Genomic DNA, 18,792 nt, shown 5'->3' on the forward strand with positions numbered 1-18,792 from the left:
GGCAGTTTGGACACAAACCTAAGTGGTTTGGTCACCCCCTGCCTCAGACCTCACCTTCAGCCTGCAGCATAAGACTCGGAGACAGGAAAAGCTACATGACTACCTCAGTGCTGGAGATCAAGGGGGATTCCAAGTGCTGTGTGACTTATATTCTCATTGTATCAAAGACCATGACAGGTGGGCACACATCCCAGATAGAAAAGATACTCCAAGCCTGTGGACTCAGCTTTCCAGCTTCAACCACTCCATCAGGAGAACCTGGTCCATGGCAGCTGTGCTTCTCATAGAGCCCAGGCTCTGGCAGAGACGACGATGTGGCCACTGCCTTACGCATTTCTGTGTCCTTATCCTCTAGCTCAGGCCATTCTTAATGTCCTTTATCTGGGTATCAGTTATTTTTTTCCCTTACAGCTTCAACTATGTCTATTGGACTTGGACTTCTAAACACCCTGCTGTAGTGAATGATTTCCATTTCTGTAGCTCTTCCCCTCTCCTAATGGATTGTAGGTTGTCATTTCACTTCACTACAGCAACTCTGTCCTTTGCTACTCTCTCCAAGAAAAATTAAACACACACACAGACACACATGTTTATTTAGGAAGGCACATGGCCCTTAAGAAATGTTGTTCAGACTGGTTAATAAACTGGAATAATAATAATTCAGAGCTTAACAATAATATCTTCATTGTTCATTCACTAAAGAACTGTTGAGTGCCTCTGATGTGCCAGCACCATGCTAAGTACATTTGTTAAACTCAATGGCTCCCAGAGCATAAGAGTATAGACATGGGGATGTTTCCTGTCATGCTGAAGACCAGACTTATAAAACACGACAAATTGTTAAGGCATTTCACCCACACTTGGTCTGTCACAGCACAAAGACATTGGTATTTAGTTCCTAAAAGAATTCAGTTTCACTGCTTTCAACACTCATCACCAGAGGATTCTCAGAAGCTGGAGGAGTCTTTGGAGATCCAACCTTCCACCCAGGAAAACATCCCCCACAGTCAGCCACCTTTCCCCAAACTCTCCCAGTGACAGAGAGGGGCCTGGTTCTCTTGGTGGATGCTGAGCTGATACCTGTGTTCCTGAAATCTTCACCCCCTGGCCCTGTGTCTGCACTTTGGGCAACACAAAACATGATAGGCCCTCAAGCACTGAAACATAACCATTGACCTAAATGTGCTCTTCAGTCCAAAATTCCTTACAGAAAGCCTATAAACTAAATCCCTCCCTTTACCTCCTTGTAGAAAAATCAGGGGCTAAAAAACTGCTACCCCCAAAATCATGTTCACACTGGGAGACAAGACTTCTTATGGATAAAGAAGACTGTGGGCTCTGGTGGTGGATGGCCCAGGTTGTTTTTGGCTTTGTTAGTTACCAAGTATAGGTCTGAGGTCAGTAATTTAACCTTCCCACACTTCAGTTTTTCATCTGTCGAGTGGACTCATAACAGCAGTCAACTTCTAAGGTAGCTGTGAGATTAAATGAGATGATGTATAGGTATCTCTCAACAAAGGCCCAATACTCAGAGACTACCCAACGAATGGTGACTATTGTCAAAGAACTTTGCACTTTGTAGCATGCTTCTGTGTGCATTCTTTTATTTTACTTGCACAACTTTACATATCAGGATTACTAAGCTAGTTGTATAGACAGGAAAGTAGGACTCCTGGGTTTAAGTGACTTACTTTAGGTCATGCTGATAGCAAGTGGCTCAACTTAGATAAGAAGTTAAGTTTTCTGAGTCCCACCCCAGCTTTTCCCACTGTACCATTTGAGAGCTCAGAGCAAATGGAATGCAAAGGAAACTACTGACAAGCATCATTCTACAAAGAGCTTGGTCTGGGGCAGGGGCCAGAATCTTCCTGTATACTACTGGCTATTGAGTCTGATGAAAACACGGCTAGAGCGATATCTCAAAAATCATTTCTGGGGTTAGAAAAATCTGCAAATATTACTGGAAGAGGTAAACTGCTGTAGTAAATGGATGATGGGCCCACATTATTGTCTAACAAATACAGGGCTTTATATTGTAGGGGTCAGTTCCCTCAAGGATTCTCTAAGATTCAGTAATTGTGGTTTTTAATTACTCCATTGGTCCCAGAGTAATAACTTTGTGCTTGATAAGAATTTATTACCTGTATTTTGTCTCCAATGTCATAAATCATATAGGATTATATGCAGAATTTGTGGTTTGGATTAATGATTTCTAAGGTTCCTTCCAACGTGGGGGGCTATAAAAAGCTCTGTGGGAGTTCCCATCATGGCTCAGTGGTTAATGAATCCAACTGGGAACCATGAGGTTTCGGGTTCAGTCCCTGGCCTTGCTCAGTGGGTTAAGGATCCGGCGTTGCCGTGAGCTGTGGTGTAGGTCACAGACGTGGCTCAGATTGTGTGTTGCTGTGGCTCTAGTGTAGGCCGGCAGCTATAGCTCCGATTAGACCCCTAGCCTGGGAACCTCTATATGCTGCAGGTGTGGCCCTAGAAAAGACAAAAAAAAAAAAAAAAAAAAAGCTTTGTAAAACTTTTGGAGAGATATTCTTTTAAGAAAAGGTGTTTAGTTAGCAATTCCCTGACCATTTCCTCGTACTTGAACAATTTTTATTTGATAATATCCACTTTTCCCACATAGGAATTTGATTCTATTCTCATTCAACAATTTCAATGTATTTGCATAATGACATAATTACAAAACTGCAATTATTAAACTCTGCAATTAGATTTCTCATAGGTGGTTTGATGAGTGCGAAACTGCAAAAGAGTATAAGGTACCAATAATGCCATAAAAGTAATTTGAAAAGGAAACTAATGATTGAATACAAAATGGTTTTAAACATATCTTGAATTCTGGCACTGGATGAAAAATCTATCATGAGGCTATGATAGAAAGCCCAGATAGGGCCTTGTAAGGGGTCTTCCTTTTTTTTTTTTTTTTTTAGGTTTTATTGAAGTATAGGTAATTCACACGGCTGTGATAATTTTTGCTGTACGATAAAGTGACCCAGTCATACATGTACATATATCCATTCTCTCTGATTCTTTTCCCACATAGATTATCACAGAATACTGTAAGGGCCCTTCTAAGCCAATCAGAGCTCTGAGGGTTGAAGACTATTTCGCCATTATGTCAAATACCTTGAAACCTGGGGGGTTTTGTTTGCTTGCTTTCAGTTAATCATAAATACTGCTCTTAGACTTATCAGCCATAATTTGAGCAGTTTAAAAATGTTTAAGTGGTTTGATGTGTTGTTTCAGGCTTGCAAAAAGAAAACGAGCAAGAGAAGGAAAAGAAGGGCTGGGGAGTTCCCATTGTGGCGTGGCAGAAACGAACCCTACCAGTATCCATGAGGATGCAGGTTCGATTCCTGGCCTTGCTCCTGGGTTAAGGTGGCTTGGATATGGTGTTGCTATGGCTGTGGTGTAGGCTGACAGCTACAGCTCCAATTCGACCCCCTAGCCTGGGAACTTCCATATGCTGCAGGCGTGACCCTAAAGAGACAAACAACAACAACAACAAAACAACCCTCAAACCAAACAAAAACCCAAAACAATAACAACAAAAACAACATCAGAAAAAAAAGAAAGAAAGAAAAAAAAAAAAGAAGGGCTGGCTAGGAGAGAGAGAAGAAATGGGAAAGATTTAGAAAGCAGCGGGCACTGGGTCACCTGCATAGCCCTCCCAAAGGGAAGGAGGCCCTTAGTGGGGAATGACGTCTGCTAAGGCATTTCTCTGAGCCAGCTCCCAGGGAGCACAGATGGCCCACATGGTCCACTGATTGCCTGAGGCCTGGTGGAGAACCAGCAAGAGGGGAAAGGTGTGTGTGGTGGGAAGGGAGGTAGTTAGAGGTACGATGCTGTAGGACAGGACGTTTACAAATGGGGTGCTAACCATGCGACAGGCTAAAGGTTTAACATGTTCTGACTGACTATCCTTGATGCCATAGAAAATAAAACGGAAGAAAAATAATTTTCTGAGAGCTTCAGTTTAACACCAGTACTTCTCCCTAGAGTGTTAATACAACCTCAGTGAAAAATTGATGCCTGCGATGTGATTCTTGTCCTAAAACAGCTTAGTCATTCAGAAGAGGGTCATCTGCCTCAAGGATCCAGGGGCCAGTCTTCCATTTTAGGGGGTTTTGCAGGAAGCCAGGCCTGCAGTTGCTCCCACCCAGCACAGTGAGCTCTGTCAAACTGGACTCAGCTCACCCTGGGTGAAATACAGCAGAAGACTCTCGCTTTGCATTCAAAAGGCAGATAGAAGTTTTGAGACCACTGGTGTTTCCATTTGCCCTTGCACATACACAGAAAATTAAGGGCTGTCTTTAACACATGGACATTTTGATTTATTGGGAGCACAGACTTACTCTCTTGAGAAAGCAACGTGCCAGAAGTTCAGGGTTTTCGGTACACTTTTCCAATTCTTTTAGAAAAATCCTAGGAAAAGAAAAGTACAATAATGCTTTGATTTTTTACAGGTATGAGGTTAACAAAAAGACTCTTTAGCAACAAATTTTAAAGTAAAATCACATAGGATTTAAGAGGTGCCTAGAAGAGGTACCTGCGGTTATCCAGGCTTTACTGCTTTTGACTCATCTTCAACACACTGATTTGGAAAAAACAAGTGTATTCTGTAACTTTACTAGGATTCCCTGAAACCACTCACCTCTGTTCTGACCATGTGAAGCACCAGACAGAGGTGGACTGGAAACGCTGATGATCCCTGCTTTATGTGATAGCAGTGATAATTGCTGCCACTGCTACTACCATCACTGATAGCTGACTATAGGTCAGGCATAGGCTAAGTGCTCTGCAAACGATATCTCATTTAATCCCCCATAAAACCTTGCAAGATAGGGTTTCATAAGCATGAAACCTGAGGTTCAAAGATTCTGCATAATTTCTCCAAGGAAAGTAGCAGAAATGGGATTTTCATTTTATTTCAGCTCTGTGTCTGACCAGTTGGCAAGAGATGGGATTAATGCACCAAACAGTCTCTTGTCTCCTGTCAATTAGATGTATGATCCTGGGGCCATGACACTGACTAAAGTGAGTAGACAATGTGTGGTTTTGTTATCTGTAAAATAAAAGTGTTGGAAGATGATTTCCAAAGTCCCTTCCTTTTCTCATTCTCTAGAATGAAACACCCAAGCAGTCCTGGGTTAACAGGACAAGTGCCTGACTTGTTAGCATTTTCTAATATTTTGCTTCCCAGAACTCCCCTATGGTAAGAGGTATATAGATGTGTGTCTTGGTCAACTTTGTATTCCCAGTGCTGAACACAGTGCCTGAGACACTGTGCTCAGTAAATGCTGAAGCATGAGTAGATCAGTAAGCAAAGGAACTCACAAATGAATACAACATCAATGCCTGACACTAGTACATGCTCCATTAATGTCTTTTCCCTTCTTCCTTTGGGGATCTTGGGGACATTTCTACCCCTTCTCATCCCATTCCACCCCAATCCCATCCACTGACTCTGGCCTACGTGCTTAAGCCTGAAAATATCTAGGCACTTTCTTCTCTAAATTTCATCAGTCTGATTTCCATCCTCTTATTTTCCATTTTCCCTGATAATTCAAATGACTGTATACCTGTTGTGAAACTCGTAAAGTTCTCTAATATTCCCAAAGAGAAAGTCCTTGTTATTTTGAAGAACATCTGGAATTAGATGCTTCAGCCAAATAAAATCCATTGGCAAGATATATCCCTGCAGAGGTGGAGACAAGCAGGAACATATAAGAGATGATCTGAATTAGCCACTCCAGGGACCAAAACTTTAATAATTGGAGAGTATGGCACACATATTTCTTGAAAGGCATTCCATCATATACTCTCTTTTGGAATTATTTTCCTCATGTTCCCATCTTCAGAAGAAGAAGGCTTAATGGTAATGATAACAAAATGCTATTTTTATAGGAAGAACAAATCTATTTTTAAAATATGTTATAAAAGTCAAGTGTGAAAGGAAAAAACTTACCCATTGTTTTATGACCTGATGCAATTACTACTGTATTACTATATTTCCTTCATGACTTTTTAAAAGCTTATTTTATGTGGTTATAATCATAGTAGTTATGAAATTTGTAGTCTGTTCTTCCATATACATTTTAGACTCTGTAAAATTCTACATATATTGTTTTTTAATTTGCTCTTACAAGCATTTATTTCCATACTGTTGTATGTTACTAAAAACAATTATTTTGGGGGTTCCTGTCATGGCTCAGCAGTAAAGAACCTGACTAGAATCCATGGGGACGAAGGTGTGATCCCTGGCTATGCTCAGTGGATTAAAGGATCCAATGTTGCCATGAGCTGCGGTGCAAGCTGCAGACGTGGCTTGGATCCTGTGTTGCTGTGGTGCAGATTGGCAGCTACAGTTCCGATTCAACCCCTCACCTGGGAACTTCCATATAAAGCAGGTTGCAGCGCAAAAAAAAAAAAAAAAAAAAAAAAAAGACAAAAAATACCCAATTATTTTGTAACAGTTGATAAATACTTTATTTAGTTAGCTTGTATAGAAGACTTCATCAACCATTCCCTTTTGTATTGGACATTTGGCTTTCTGATGTTTTCTTGTAAAAAAATTTCTATTATAATTTTATACTCAGTTTATTTCTCAAGATTATTACCTTAGGAAAATAGGGAAAACATAAGTTTTCACTCTTAAGCAAAAAGCAAAAAAATGCTACTTAAAACGATGAGAAACAATTCTTCTTTACCAAATGATTAAAAATATCTTTGCGTGTGTGTCTCAAAATTAACGTGTGTGTGTGTGTGTCTCAAAAGCGGATCATATCCATTGGAGGCAAACTTTCGGTGAACCTAATTGGGCATTGCTAGAATCATATGAATTGGTACAATCTTTTGGAAGTTATTTGGTTACATGGATCAACAGTCATAAGACTGTTCCCATTCCCTACTGAAAAAACACCTGTGACATTATAAGACCTGAAACTTTGGTGGGAATTGTGAAGACTTATGACAGCTATTTTGAGTTTCTTTCTACAACAAAATTTCTCCACTTTGAATACATGCTTAAATGTCCCCCTTGCCCCCCCCAAATCTACTCACATCAATTATGTTCTTAATCTCTTTTATGTAAGTCTCTTCCGTTTCAAGCAAGTCCCGTATAATGCGCCTGAACAAGCAGCAGGTGGGAAGATGAAAGAGAAAAAGGGGTGGGGAGGAGCAGTCTTTTAGAATTCTTTTAGAGTAATGGTCATCAATACAGTTCCCCTTAGTGGCTCACCTATGTAGGTTGTGATCAGTTCATTCTGTTCTGTTGAACACCTGAGGCCAACATCTCACAAAAGCACACTCTGATCACACTGGCGTGAGAAGAAGGGGCAAAGTTAAAGGACTCAAAATCCATTTGTGTAGCTAGAGAACGACCTGTTCCAGTGGGCCATAGCATGGAGGTCAAGAGGCAGGCACTGGAATCAGAAACACCAGCTTGGATCCTTGGTTAGGAAGGTTGCCTGACTCCTACATTGCACATGTGGTTTCCTAGATTTTCTCTCCAGCCTCTGCTGTTTCATTGCTCACATCAGGATCTTTGACCTCCCTGGGTACATTTTGTTGTGCATGGGGTTAGATGGATGCCTGTCCCACCCCTTTTCTCTGGCATTCCATATTTCCCTGTGATTGATTTCCTCAGCCAGAAGACATGAGGTCTGTCTGTTTCCCTGGAGGAAGGCAGATGGGGGGTGTGGAATGCAGAATTCTAAGATGGCCCCCAAAACTCCTGGCCCTGGTGTACATACACATACCCTCCCAGTTAGTCAATCAAACACCATCTTAAGCGCTGCTGTATTAAGATATTTTGCCATTCGTTTTGTTCCAAATCAGTTGATCTTAAGGTAGGTAGATTACCAGGCTGATCATATCCTAATCACATGGACTCTTTAGATCTGGGTCTAAAAGTCAGAGATATTGGGAGCATGAGAAGGATTTAACACAAGGGAGAGTCTCCTTTGCTGGGTTTGGAGATGGGGTGCTGATGGCAAGGAACACAGGCAGCCCTTAGTAGTTGAGTGGTTCGCAGGTGATGGCCAGCAAGGAAACAGGAACTTTAGTTCTACTATTGAAAGGAATTGAGTTCAGCCACAACCACATGAACTTAGAAGATGATACCTTCTAAGAAGTGCACTTGGCCAACATCTTGATTTTATCTGTGAGACTTGAGCAAAAAGCCAATCATTTGATGACCAGACTCCTGTCCCAGCGCAATCGTGAGTTGAGCTGCTAAGTTTGTGATCATTTTTTAAATGGAGCAATAGGAAACTCATAGAAAGAGTGAGGCTAGTCCCCACATCTGACTCCAGACAGACTGCTTTCTTTTTCTTCTCAGGCTGTGTGGCCACACTTTCTTTCTAGGGCTTTTGTTCAGGCCTCTGAGTAAATCAGTGTTTGTACAAGTGTTCACATGTAGAGTATATACATTTATGGTTTAATGTGAAATCTTGGTGGGTTATCTATTAAAAAGTAGCCTACTCTAGGAATTCCCATCGTAGCTCAGTGGTTAATGAATCCGAGTAGGAACCATGAGGTTTCGGGTTCGATCCCTGGCCTTGCTCAGAGGGTTAAGGATCTGGCATTGCCGTGAGCTGCAGTGTAGGTCGCAGACGTGGCTCGGATCCCACGTTGCTGTGGCTGTGGTGTTGGTCGGCAGCTATAGCTCTGATTAGACCCCTAGCCTAAGAACTTCCATATGCCACGGGTGTGGCCTGAAAAAGTGCTCGCACACACACGTAGCCTACTTTAGAAAAGGATTTCTTTTCCTCTCATAAAAATGGATATGGCAAGGGACAAATAATCAAAGGATACAGTATAGGAAATTCACACAATTATACAAATAGCTATTAGTCTTATGAAAAAATGCTCAATACATACTAATCCAATAAGGCACATTAAAAAGAAGCAACAGTTTTCAATTTCTATAGAATGGCAGGCATTGCAAACCTCAAAGGAAGACTGGCAGATGAGGATGTGGAAACACACTCAGATATTGGTGGAAATGTAAATTTGTGCAAGATAAATTAGAAATATCTTATAAAAATTTAGAACTCATACTCCTTGACTCAGTAATTTCACTTCTAAGTATGTTTATTGTTTGCAGTTAGAACAATATAACTTCAACAACAATCAGATATAAATTGGAAATTACTAAAATGTTCATCTATAAATTATGGTGCATACATATAATGAAATGCCACACAGTTTTTAAAAAGACTGAAGCTGACTAAATCATGCTGATATGATACAGACCAAGTATTTTAAGTAAATTAAAAAAAAAAAAAAAAATGCACAACAGTGTTCAGAGTATGACTATTTGTGTAAAATGAGTGTGTATGCATAATATATGTAAAATTGCATGTGCTTAGAAAATTCATGCATGGAGTTCCCGTCATGGCGCAGTGGTTAAGGAATCCGACTAGGAACCATGAGGTTGCGGGTTCGATCCCTGCCCTTGCTCAGTGGGTTAACAATCCGGCGTTGCCGTGAGCTGTGGTGTAGGTGGCAGATGAGGCTCGGATCCTGCGTTGCTCTGGCTCTGGTGTAGGCTGGCAGCTATAGCTCTGATTAGACCCCTAGCCTGGGAACCTCCATATGCCGCGGGAGCGGCCCAAGAAATGGCAAAAAGACAAAAAAAAAAAAAAAAAAAGAAAGAAAGAAAGAAAGAAAATTCATGCAAAGGAAATTAAAAATGCTGTTAACAGTGTCTGCTTTTGGAGGGTGAAACTGAAAAGTAGAAAATAGGGAAGGAGAATATTTATTTATTTATTCATTTATTTTTTTGCTGCATTTGTGGCATGTGGAAGTTCCCAGACTAGGGATCAATTCCCAGTTGCAGCTTTGACCTATGCCACAGCTGTGGCAATGTCGGATCCTTAACCCATTGTGCCATAGAGAGAAAGCGAGAACTCTGATTTTTTACATTTTACTCTATACCCTTCCTTAATCTTTGACTTATAAAAAACTTTTGAGAGTTCCTGCTGTAGCTCAGCAGGTTATGAACCTGACTAATATCCATGAGATGTGGGTTCCATCCTGGACTTAATCAGTGAGTTAAGGATCTGGTGTTGCTGTGAGCTGTGGTGTAGGTCACAGACGTGGCTCAGATCCCTTGTTGCTGTGGCTGTGGCATAGGCCAGCAGCTGTAGCTCTGATTGAACCCTTAGCCTGGGAGCTTCCATATGCCACAGATGTGGCCCTGAAAACCGAAAAAAAAAAGAAAAAAAATTTAAACATTGAATGCTTTTATACTGAAAAAATGATTTACATGACATTTTAAAATGAATGTTTGAATGTTACTGGAGATAATGACATATAAACCCCATTTGAGAGATATAAATAAATTCTATAATTTACCTATTTTATAGCTCAACAATTATTCCTCAAATGACAATTTTTGTATCTGTATATAAATCCTTTTTATAAGACAAGACTGGTAAAGGATAGCCATTGACAGAAAACACAATTTCAAGAAGTATAATTCTACCAAAAAATTGTTTTAAGTTCATATTTATCTAACAAAGTCTCTGAGTAAGAGTTTCCTTTGCTTTTTGTAAGTCATTCTGAAATGATGACAGTTATGTCAGAAGGAAATATCGGCCTTGATACCAATCTGTTTCTATGAGCCATGACATTAAGTAGGTCCACAGCAACAGTTAAGCATTCATAGAAAACCAGAGTACAGCCGGCCTCTCATGCCCTGGTGAAGCACTGGGCTTAAGCAAACTTGGCAAGTCTGTTTAAGGATGTACTGACTAGCACTAACTAGGGGGTGGGCAGAAATTAATCTTATCATCGAACAGTTATAGAGACCCTTGGGAGTCTTTAGGAATCTGACCAAGAAAATATACACAGCTCAGAGGAAAAAAAAAACAAAAACCCTCGTCAGGTCGTATCCCAATTCCAACTGCTTCATTTTACTTAATTGAGTGCAATGGATAAAACAACAGGATGTCGTCCCCTGAACACTGGCAGCCTTCATTCAGTTCAGATTTAAAAATAAAAAAGTTATCACACCATTGTTAGCTGTTATTTTCCCTTTCTTCTCCGTTGTTTTCCTTTCAAATAACTTTATAAAATGAGAGAAAATTGATGATGCTGGGTGGTGATTGCCTACTTTAGTATTTCAAAGCACATAACTTTGTTCACAGAAAAGACTCAATGATTTAATAGCTAAAGTCATCGGGTACATATAATGTAGATGAAAAACAGAAAACAGTGGGTGTACTCAAGTAATTTTAAAACCTTAAACACCTAGAGCAATTTATGTCCCAGTGGATATATAGAGGTGGAGCAGTGTAATTAGGATGGGTTGATGATGCGAGATCAAGATCGGCCTGTACGAATGTACTCAACACTAATGTACTGTTTTGACACTTTGTTTTACTTTTATAAGTGGATCTCCTCCCACCCACACTCCCAGGTCATTAAGAAGGAAATGGAGTTCCCATCGTGGCTCAGTGGTTAACAAATCCAACTAGTAACTATGAGGTTGCGGATTCGATACTTGGCCTCGCTCAGTGGGTTAAGGATCCAGCGTTGCCAGTGAGCTGTAGCTCGGATCCCGCCGCATTGCTGTGGCTCTGGCGTAGGCTGGCAGCTAAAACTCAGATTAGACCCCTAGCCTGGGAACCTCCATATGTGGTGGGTGTAGCCCTAGAAAAGACAAAAACAAAAAAATAAAAGAAAGAAATGGATGTATACTGGGAGAGGGACTGTTTCTCCTCCGAAGCTATATTTCAAGGTAGCATAAAAACAGAGCTTTGGATATCTGGTTCCACCTTATAAGACACCTCATGTTTATTTCAGATGATACCACAACCGAGAAACAAGAATGGAAAGTCATTTAAAAAACGAAGGCAGCCCTATTTGGTAAGCAAGATCATTAAAGTACATGTTAGGATGTCCTGATAAGTTCCTTGTCTGCCCATGCACCTTAATCTGTTCCCCCTTTTAACTCTCGCCCCTCACCCCCTTCCCCAATTTCTCATTTCTCCAATAGACAAGTCTCCTTCTGGAAGCGAGCCTGTTGGGAGTATATTTTTGCTCATTTAATTGCCAATACCATTTGTCATCAAGAGTTTTCATTTACTCCTCATATTCTATCATATTACAGACATCAGAAAGTATTACAGATTTTCACTTTTAAAGATCTGGTTTTCACCTAATACTTTCTTTGCCAAATCGAAAGGTCTGTTCTTATCCTTCTCAAACTCTAGAGCATCTGATGTAATGGATACGCACCTTCCTCTTTTTTTTTTTTTTTTTTTTTCTTTTTAGGGCTGCACCCACAGCATATTGAAGTTCCCAGGATAGGGGTCAAATTGGAGCTACAGCAGCCGGCCTAGGTCACAGCCACAGCAATGCAGGATCCGAGCCGTGTCTTCGACCTACACCACAGCTCACGGCAATGCTGGATCCTTAACCCACTGAGTGAGACCAGGGATCAAACCCACATCCTCATGGATCCTAGTCTGGTTTGTTAACCACTGAGCCACGAAGGGAACTCTGATACTCACCTCCTTAAACCTTTCTCTTCCTTTGGTTTCTCTTTATCATTCAGTCTTCTTCACCACCCCCTTTCTGTTTCCTCTCTATTCCTTCCTTGCTTCATCTCCGTCATGTCTAATGTGGCTGCTCCCCAAAGGTCTGAACCCAGATTTCCAGGCTTCCTTCCTTCCTCTTCCCTCAGGGTGTTGACTCTCTCCCACATCTTGATCTTCCTGCCAGACCTTAGGTCATGCTCAAGCCCATGTTGCCAATGGTCTACACATGTCTTGACACGGATGCCTCCCAGACACCGCATCACCTCAGGATGAAGTAGAACTCACCAGACAGAACTAGCATGCTCATCAGTGGAAGGATCATTTTCTACAGTCCTTAAAACACAGCTGTCATTTCAAACTCCTCCCTGCCATTATTGCTCACATCCAGTCTGTCACCAAGCCTCATCTCTTCATCTCTGGACATGCCTCTTGGAGTCACTGTTTATTCTCCATTTCTGATGCTACCAATATGGAGGAAATTCTCCCTTTCTTTTCATCTCGAATACTCTGGTGCCCTCCGAGCAGCTCACTCTTGCCTCTGAGATCTCATTCCCATCAATCTGTTCTGCAGACCACTAGTGTATGCCCTTCCCAAAGCTCCAAGTCCATTACGCCACCATTCTCCCTCTTCGAAAACCTAAAATAGCCTTCAATTGCCCACATCTGTCAGTGTTCCTTCTAGGACATCAAGAATCTCCATTCATTTGAAAAGAATCTTCTCAGGGGGCTTGCTCAAAAGGTAAATACAGACTATCAGATTCAGAATGGGGAGAGGGAGGTGAAATATAGAGGTGGAATCTGTAATTTTCACGAGCACCTCACATGATTCTAATGCAGATGTTCCTCTCTTCAACTAAATAACACGGTTCTGACCCACTCCTTTTAGCCACCTTCCCCCTTTAGTTAGGGCAGTGTTATCATTATTTCATACTTCCTTTCAAATTCTAATTATTCTTAAAAGTACTGATCCTCTCTGCTCCATGAAAACTCTTTCCAACAGCTTCAGGTGAAATTAGTACTACAATCTTGTCCTTGCTTCCCAGACAAAAATCATCAGATCCATTTATCAAGCATGTTTTAGCTCCCTCCTAGGAGCCAGGCACCATTATGCACTTGGGATAGAGAAATGTACCACAATGCCAGCCCTTAGGCAGTTCTTAGTCTAATGGCAGAGACAAGAAAACCAATGACTCCAGTGCAGAGTGATGGGCAGCAGGTAGTCAGAGAAGTCAGGTGCACAGGAGGAGCTGTAATTAAATGAGGAATGGGGAGGAGACACTGCCAATTTTGGGTTTAGTGGAGTGAAGTTTAAGTAAGGTTTTAAAAAAAGCAAACAAGGGGACAAGGATGGTGAAGTGTGTGCCAGGCCGAGGGGGACAGTGAGGAGGAGGGAGCAGAGGTGAGAGATGTATATTCTACCAGTACTTGTGAATTCTTTGGTGTGGCTGGGCCAACAGTCTAGCAGGTTCATACAATGCTAGAAGCAGATATAACCCTAAAAACCATCCAGCTCACCCTTTTATAGATGACAAGAGAGAGCCCCAGACCCATGCACTGACACACCCAAGGTCTCTAGTTTCAGCAGTCAGTGTTCTTCCCACTACCTATGTCGCCCTTCCTGGCCTCTGTTTGGGGTGCATCTAAAGTCCCATTTTCTGATTATGACATAAAACACAAATTGAAATGAAACTAGCAGAGGGATTTTAAAATGCTGGGCTTCAGGAAAATAGGGTTCCAAGACTATTTCTGCTTCTAATATGCAGGGTAACTCTGAGCAGGCCAACTTTCTTTCTCAGGGTCTCCATGTCTTCATGTGTCAAAAGGTGGAATTAGATCATCCTGAGCATCTCTCCGGGCTCTCATGGGTCATTCTCTAAATATATTATCATTTCTAGTAACATGTATGATGTAGTCTTTGGTCAAGGTCTAATAACATCTTGCTTCTCATTTCTCACAAGAAAAGAAGCAAAGGTCTCAAGACTTTCTGTTCATTTACAGCCTCAATTAACTGAGCAGTTAATGTGTGACTGCAGGCACAATAGGACGGCAAGGGGAAGAATCAGTGTGGACTGGAGAGGTCTTGGAGGAGGTGAGATCTGAACTGTTCTCTGTAAGAGGTGAGGACTGGCAGGAAAACAGGAGGGTGTTCCAGGAAGAAGAAGACATGAGCAGGGGCCAGGAGTCCTGTTACACAAGGGGCCTTTGGGGAGCAGGGCTGCTGGGGCAGGGTCTGGGTGGGGAGGTGGGAGGTAGGGGGAGCCTGGATGCCAGAGATGGTTGTGGTGCCAGGTTTAGGTGAGACTTGATGCAGGAGCCCAGGGAAAGGTACTGGAGACTGATGCGGCCAACAGGGCAGAGAACAGTCCCCGGGGCCTGTTTCATTCAGCACTGAATAAGTCCTGAGGGTTTAGAATTTGGAAAACATGTTCTTAGTTTTCCATCCTTCTTCTGCTTTGCTTAGGTGTTCCATAATTGCTTAATAAATTCCCAGAACTGTACATGGTAACAACATGAAACACTATGAACCCATACAATGACCATGTTGAAATCAGTGGTATTTTAAGCGTTCATAAAAGGTCTGATGAATATAAACAGTTCTCTGTCCCTGAAAGGTGAACAGTTGAAAGTTTTGCTTAGCTGCTGATGTGCCATCTGTTCCCTCATCTCCTCTTTTATATCTCAGTTTCTGCACTTTGTCTGATGTTAACTGGATTTGATCTCATTATCCTGATGTGTTTAGGGTAAACTATCTCAAATTCTTTTTGGAGGAGGATGGGGCATAAATAAATTACTATTAAAGTTTATTTGGAGTTCCCGTCGTGGCGCAGTGGTTAACGAATCCGACTAGGAACCATGAGGTTGCGGGTTTGGTCCCTGCCCTTGCTCAGTGGGTTAACAATCCGGCGTTGCCGTGAGCTGTGGTGTAGGTTGCAGACGCGGCTCGAATCCTGCGTTGCTGTGGCTCTGGCGTAGGCCGGTGGCTACAGCTCCGATTCAACCCCTAGCCTGGGAACCTCCATATGCCGCGGGAGCGGCCCAAGAAATAGCAACAACAACAACAACAACAAAAAAGACAAAAGACAAAAAAAAAAAAAAAAAAAAAGTTTATCTGGATGGATGCTCACTCTTCAATATCACATAAAAAATAATGACAAAATAATTTCATGTGTATTGCATTTTTAAAGGAGGGGCTGATTATAAACACAATCCCATTAATCTTAGTTTAAGTTGATGGCCCTGCATTTATATGCATTTGAGGGTTTATACAGGTTTTTTTTTTAAATTGTGGTAAAATATACACAACAAAATTTACCATTTAAACATTTTTAAATGGACAATTTGGTGGCATTAACTACATTCACAATGTTGTGCCACCATCACCAGAACTTTTCCATCAACCCAGACTGAAGCTCTATACTCATTAAACACTACTCACCATTTCCCCCCCCTGCCCCGCCCCCTTGGCCCTGGTAACCTCCACTCCTTTGTGTCTCTATGAATTTGCCTGCTCTAGGTACCTCATATAAGTGGAACCAAACAATATGTGCTCTTTTGTGTCTGGCTTACCTCACAGAATATAGTATTTTCAAAGTTCATCCATGATGTAGCATATGTCAGAATTTCATTCCTGTTCATCTTCCACTGTGTGTATAGACCACAATTCATTTATCCATCCCTTGTCCCCATGTCTTACAAGTAGGTAAGTTTTCAATAAATGTTTACTGAATGGATAGATGGTGGATTAAGGAACAGATACCAACACTGTAAGCAACTGTAAGCACTAATTGTTATTCTCATTTCACAGAAGAAGAAATTGGGACTGAGGGCATTAAGTGACTTGAATCAGGTCAAACTGCTGGCTGGGTGCTGCCAGCAAGAGGTCAGGCCCAGGCCTTCTAGCTCTAAAACCAGAGACAGGGGAACTGATGTGCCAAGGGTGAATGTCAGTCCACTGAAATAGTATCCAATATTCTGACTCTGCAGCATGGCTCCACAAGGGACAGGGCCTGCACAATAAGGACAAAGGGAAGCAGGCTAGAGAAAAAGGGATGACATCATCCATTTATGCCTAGGACTCAAGGAATATGGTTCAAATCTCAGAGCCACAGTGCATCGACACATGCACAATCCAAACATAATAAGGCATCATGGGAGAGGTTTCTGGTACCAAGGAGATTGATGGAATATGCTGATAGGGAAACCACTACTCCCTCAACTCCTGGGGAAGGGTAGTGCTGGTACTAACTCCAACAGGAGTATCCAAGTAACCTGATAATTTCAGTAAGGAAAAGAAATTGTGAAAAAGTTAATATGCTTCTGCCTCATGCAAAGGGAAAATCTACTGCAAGAAGGAAATTCCCAAAGATTAAAAAAAAAAAAAAAAGTGTATAAAATAAAGGCCAAAAAAAAAAAAAAAAACCCAAAACTGAAAAGACACACTGCTTTCTCTACTCTGTGTACCTTTTTGCAGACCTATTTGTATCTTTATCTACCCAACAGGTCCCCTATTATTCTATTAATCCTTTTCCTCCCAAGAGAGTTTATTATACTAGAAACATATTCTTCAGAGACATTGCTCTCTCTTTCTAGGATTCCTTAGCCTTCTATCTGCAGGATCAATTAGGTGTTAATATTGGGCTTTATGACCTTAGCCCATCACACCAACCAAGACTTGATGAAACATGTATTGTTTCAGATCCCATGATTTATCAAGGACTTTAGAATTAGCTTTTGAAAAGTGTTGTTAATAAGTAAGAAAAAAACCTCACTATAGCGAAACTATTTCTAACTCGTAACTGATGGTCCTTATTTTATTTTATTTTATTTTTTTGCTTTTTAGGGCTGCATCTGCGGCATATGGAGGTTCCCAGGCTAAGGGTCAATTGGAGCTGTAGCTGCAGGCCTATGCCACAAACCAAAGCAATGCCATATCCAAGCATCATCTGTGACCTACACCATAGCTCAGGGCAACACCAGATCCTTAACCCACTGAGCAAAGCCAGAGATTGAACCTGCATCCTCATGGATGCTAGTCAGATTTATTAGCTGAGTCATGACGGGAACTCCTAATGGTCCATATTTTAAATAATACTCAATATTAAAGCTTGGGCAAACCTATAACTGCCTTTTAAAATTTGTTTGCGTGGTATTTGCATCATGTACGCTTCATGAAGCAGGCAATGAGTGCTTAATAATTATTAATAATGAAGAAAAGGGAAATAGTAAATTATATTTTAGTTGTCCCTTAAATAATAGCACAAACTTATGCAAAATTTCTAACACGAATGGTTGCATCTGAGCCATGTACATAGCCCCCATATCACAGTAACTGCTTTATAAACATCTCCACGTGCTGTAATTTTCTGATATTTTTTTGTACCACCCCATTACAAGATCCAAATAGTTTTGCTCAGTTTAGACAGCTATAGGCAGGCTGGTGCCAACTGTCTTTTAAGATATATAAGTGCTAATCAGGCAGCATTCAAGATTGAGAATCATTCACTCACTCAATTTGGTTGGGTGGGAGATAAAAAGGTGGAGTTAGAAGCAGCCCCTTGGAACTTGCACAGAACGTTATATGGCCCTGGGAGTGTGAAGTGAATGTATGATCTGCAGGTAGAGAGGGGAGAAGACATGCTGAAGGATCCACTGGCAGGGAGTTACTACCAGGTCACTGTCACTGGGGAGTCTGAGCATTTGAAACAATGTGTCAGCCTTACTCTTACCCCGTGATCCTCTCACTGCCCCCACTACCCCCACCGCCCCCACATGAGGCCCACTCAATCCATAATACAGCTCTATTGTACCAAGGAGGGTCCCAGAAAGCAGGGCTTGCCTCTCTAAGACTGCCCTGTCTGTGTGGGGCCCCTACTGAGGGTGAGAGGAGCATGAGAGAGATGTCCTTATATACTATTGATGTGGAAGGAGACTATGGGTTAAGGAGGTCCCTCCCCTGTGCAGAGAAGAGAGAGGAACAAAGTCGTTCTTAGAATGGCCTGTGGGTGAGAACCTGCTTGTGCTGTAAAGTTCTCTTCATCTTCCAGCTCTGGGTGTACCTAGTATGGTTTCATCCAGCTTCCAAGGTCCTAGAATTGAGGGAGGCTGCCAAATGGTGCCAAACCACAGGAGCAGAAGCAAGAGCTGCAGGAAAGGGGCTAGTGTGTCTGCAGTGTCAGCTTTTGCGCCCTGTTGGCATCAAGGGAGAAGTACACTGGGGCCATTGTACTGC

At 41.7% G+C, this 18,792-nt stretch overlaps 1 protein-coding gene across 7 annotated transcripts in view; it reads right to left on the reverse strand.

The window, feature by feature from the left end:
• Positions 1-18,792, reverse strand: part of MCF2L2 (MCF.2 cell line derived transforming sequence-like 2) — a 247,448-nt gene that overhangs the window by 53,894 nt on the left and 174,762 nt on the right. For all 7 annotated transcript variants that reach the window (XM_021069898.1, XM_021069896.1, XM_021069892.1 and 4 more), the window contains 3 exons: positions 7,075-7,141; positions 5,595-5,710; positions 4,368-4,437 (listed from right to left, as the gene is read on the reverse strand). In XM_021069898.1, coding sequence (XP_020925557.1) covers positions 4,368-4,437; positions 5,595-5,710; positions 7,075-7,141 — 253 coding nt within the window. The remainder of the gene's footprint in view (positions 1-4,367; positions 4,438-5,594; positions 5,711-7,074; positions 7,142-18,792) is intronic.

Source organism: Sus scrofa, chromosome 13 (genome assembly GCF_000003025.6).
Source record: "Sus scrofa isolate TJ Tabasco breed Duroc chromosome 13, Sscrofa11.1, whole genome shotgun sequence".
NCBI lineage: Eukaryota > Metazoa > Chordata > Mammalia > Artiodactyla > Suidae > Sus > Sus scrofa.